Source organism: Aptenodytes forsteri, unplaced genomic scaffold (genome assembly GCF_000699145.1).
Source record: "Aptenodytes forsteri isolate BGI_AS27 unplaced genomic scaffold, ASM69914v1 Scaffold55, whole genome shotgun sequence".
NCBI lineage: Eukaryota > Metazoa > Chordata > Aves > Sphenisciformes > Spheniscidae > Aptenodytes > Aptenodytes forsteri.
In genome coordinates, this window is record NW_008796063.1 from 5,295,510 (window position 1) to 5,298,889 (window position 3,380).

The 3,380-nt window shown below is 41.8% G+C and overlaps 1 protein-coding gene across 1 annotated transcript in view; it reads left to right on the forward strand.

Moving 5' to 3' along the window:
- The window catches only part of FAM20C (FAM20C, golgi associated secretory pathway kinase), a gene marked incomplete at its 5' end in the record, with an annotated part of 60,384 nt that extends 57,609 nt beyond the window's left edge, over positions 1-2,775 (forward strand). Inside the window, 3 exons of the mRNA XM_019473999.1 lie at positions 571-652; positions 745-804; positions 1,630-2,775. Of these exons, the coding sequence (XP_019329544.1) occupies positions 571-652; positions 745-804; positions 1,630-1,882 (395 nt within the window). The remainder of the gene's footprint in view (positions 1-570; positions 653-744; positions 805-1,629) is intronic.
- Positions 2,776-3,380: the final 605 nt, after the last annotated feature.

Sequence of the window (3,380 nt, forward strand, 5' to 3'; positions counted from 1 at the left end):
CCCTCCCAGCTCCTTGTGCACCTCCAGCCTTCTCAGTCGGTAGAGCATGGGAAGCTGACAAGTCCTTGACTAGTGTAAGCACTGCTCAGCAATGACTAAAACATCGGTGTGTTATCAACATTATTCTCATCCTAAATCCAAAACACAGCACTGTACCAGCTACCAGGAAGAAAATTAACTCTATCCCAGTCAAAACCAGGACACAGAGCAGTTGAGATGCCATTTTATGTGAGAGGGATTTCCTTGGCGCACCCTAGGAGGGGTTGCTGGAGGGTGGGAAGGTTCATTTTGTCTCCCAATGGGTCCTCTAGAGCTTAAGTGTAAAAGCTACAGAGAGCTTGGAAAGCTCCCAGAGGCACAACAGCCCATCTTCCAGTACCGCACACTTTGGGCTTTCCACAGTAGAAGCAAATGAGCTCAGTAGACCCATTGCTTTCTCCGCCCTACACAGCCGTCATGTTTGGGGAGCACTGGGCTTCTCGCTGAACCGTAGCTTTTGTATTGCCCTGACCTGCAGGCTCAGCAGCAAGCCAGAGTGAGAACGGTCTTTTTTTTCTCTTTATTCCATAGGTAACATGGATCGACATCACTACGAAACCTTTGAGAAGTTTGGAAATGAAACATTTATTATCCACTTAGATAATGGAAGAGGGTAAATACCTTTAATAATCTTGCTGGGGAAAAAAAAAGAAAAAAGTTAAGTCTTTAAAACAGCCTTTGTCATGTTCTTGCTCTTATCTTTAGGTTTGGAAAATATTCCCATGACGAACTTTCCATATTGGTGCCTTTAAACCAGTGCTGCAGGTACGTTTCACCTCCGGAGCTGTTTCCCATTTTGTACAGTTGTTTCCACTAACAGGACTGAAATGTTCAAGCGAATCTTGTATTGCATACCATGGAGAGGAGGAGATGTTGTGATCCTGCCCAGGGAGCCTGACCCGAGCTAGCCCTGACCGTTGGCACTAACACGTTAAGTGCTTTGTTGAGATCAGGACCTTGCAGGAGCATGGCTGTGAGCTGTTGTCAGAGAGGCTTTATTAAGACAAAATACACATCCCATGGATGTCAAGTGGCAAAACTTCCCCCAGCTTGTTCAAGTGTTTCACGACGGCTTTCCACAGTGCCCATGGCCAGGATTTTCGGAGAGGACAGGTGACATTTAGAGTTTCAGGTTTGCACGGCTGGGACACAATGTGAGCTCTGTGTCTGCGGAGGCTCTGGGCATCCCTGCAGGGTGAGCTAGCGGGAGCCTCCGCTGCCACCACCAACATCCCAGCTCAATGCCACAAGCATCACGCGTGTCAGTGCCAGGATTGACGTGACCCCATGAATGCTGCACCAGATCCAGCCGGTGCCTTACCCAGCCGAGGAACATGAAGGCTGTCTGCACTTGACTGTAGAGCTGTGCTCCAAAACCTCTCCACCTTTAAGGGCTCCCAAAGATCACTGGCCAGCTGACAATGCCAGCTGCTCATTAGGACTGTGACAGTGCCTGTTTCTCATCATTTCAGATCACATAATGAGGTTTTTACGCTGTTATCGCTATGCTGACTATAAGCCTTTTAGCCCCATCAGGATCAATAGTGATGAAAATACTGATTTGCATTTTTTTTCTCCTTTTTCTCTTAGAATAAGGAAGTCTACCTATCTGCGATTACAGTTGTTAGCCAAGGAGGAATACAAACTCAGTCTCTTGATGAAGGAATCTTTACTAAAAGATAAAATAGCTCCCATTCTCTACCAGCCTCACTTGGAGGCGATGGACAGGCGGCTGCGGATTGTCCTCAAGGCTGTTAGTGACTGTATAGAAAAGGATGGTTATGACAATGTGGTTGAAAATGACTTTAACACTGATGTTAACACTGTTACGACCGAGAGGTAGTGAAATCGCAAGACTACGTTTTTACCAGCCAAGTAAAGAAGATTCAAAGAGGAAAAGAAAAAAAAAAAAAGTCTTGCAAAAGACTGTATGTGCCACTTTGTGAATTCAGTGAATTCAGAAATGAGATATAATTGTTCCCAAAGTAGGTAAAGTGTAGACTCTGCAAAGGCTTAGTTCATTAAGAAAAATAAGTCTAATGTGATGCTTTTCATTAGTTCCTAAAGAGAGATTATGAAAAGATTCAGAAAATACTCAGATCATTGACAGACAACAGTCTGATAGCAAAACACCTCCTGTCCTTTTTGTATAGAAAGGAGGCCTTTACTTAATATTTTGTATTTATATATGGTATATCTATGAAACCCCAGACCTACCTACCAAATTGAACTAAGAGGGCATAGTTTTGTGACTCACACTTTATTTGTGGTGACAGTCCACTTAGTATTTTGTGTTAACCCTTTAAGTGCTCTAATCCACTGTATCTTATTTAAATTGAATGCTTTTTTTCCCCAGCTACTCGGCATTTAAAGGGTTAAGGCATTTTGAACTTTTAAAGGCAAAAAATCATAATTATTAAAATAATAATAAATACAGTGGATAACGGAAGAGAATTTCACTAGTTGTGCGTTGACAGGAATACTTGAATGTTGGTTTTACAAAGTGATGTAAAATGACAAGTTGTACTATTTGTCCATAAGAAGGTGGCAGCTCTTATCTTTCTAGACTATCATAGCCGAGCTGCTACTTTTCAACTTTGCTTTTGATAGTTTTGTGTAAATATATACATATATGGGTAAAAAGCTGCTTTCAGCAGCTCTAGGCTTACTTTTGCAGCATTTTTGTGGAATTGTTTGCAACGTGGTAAAAGTGCAATAAAGATATGGCAAAATGTGTAGCCATCGTGTCTAAATGGATTCATTTTTCACTGGAAATCTTGTTCAGAGCAAAGCTGTGTACAATAGCCAAGTAGTTGTTTAAATTGTCATCCCCTTTTGTAGCAACAGCAAGTCAAGCTAAAGTAGGGAATTGGTGATTAATACACATTAAAACTCCGATAAGGACCATGGTGTCGAAAATGGCTTTCCAGAAGTAGTTGTTTAAATTGTCATCCCCTTTTGTAGCAACAGCAAGTCAAGCTAAAGTAGGGAATTGGTGATTAATACACATTAAAACTCCGATAAGGACCATGGTGTCGAAAATGGCTAATCTTTCATATGAAAGCATTGTTTTGACTATTGTTTCAGCATCCCTTCTTCTTGCAATTATAGCTGTAGAAACAAGTTGTAGAGCAACACCTCTAAAAGATTATGGCTTGACACACTGCCCAGAGGATTGAGATACATCAGTTCCTCTGACTTGGGTAGCAAAAGCCCTTGCACAACCCAGAAAATCTCAGCCTAAATTATCTAGAAACATGATATCCTCAACCAAAAAATTTTGAATCATGTACAGCTGAGTTCATGTAATATGTGTGGAGACTTTCAGCCCAAAAGCAAGC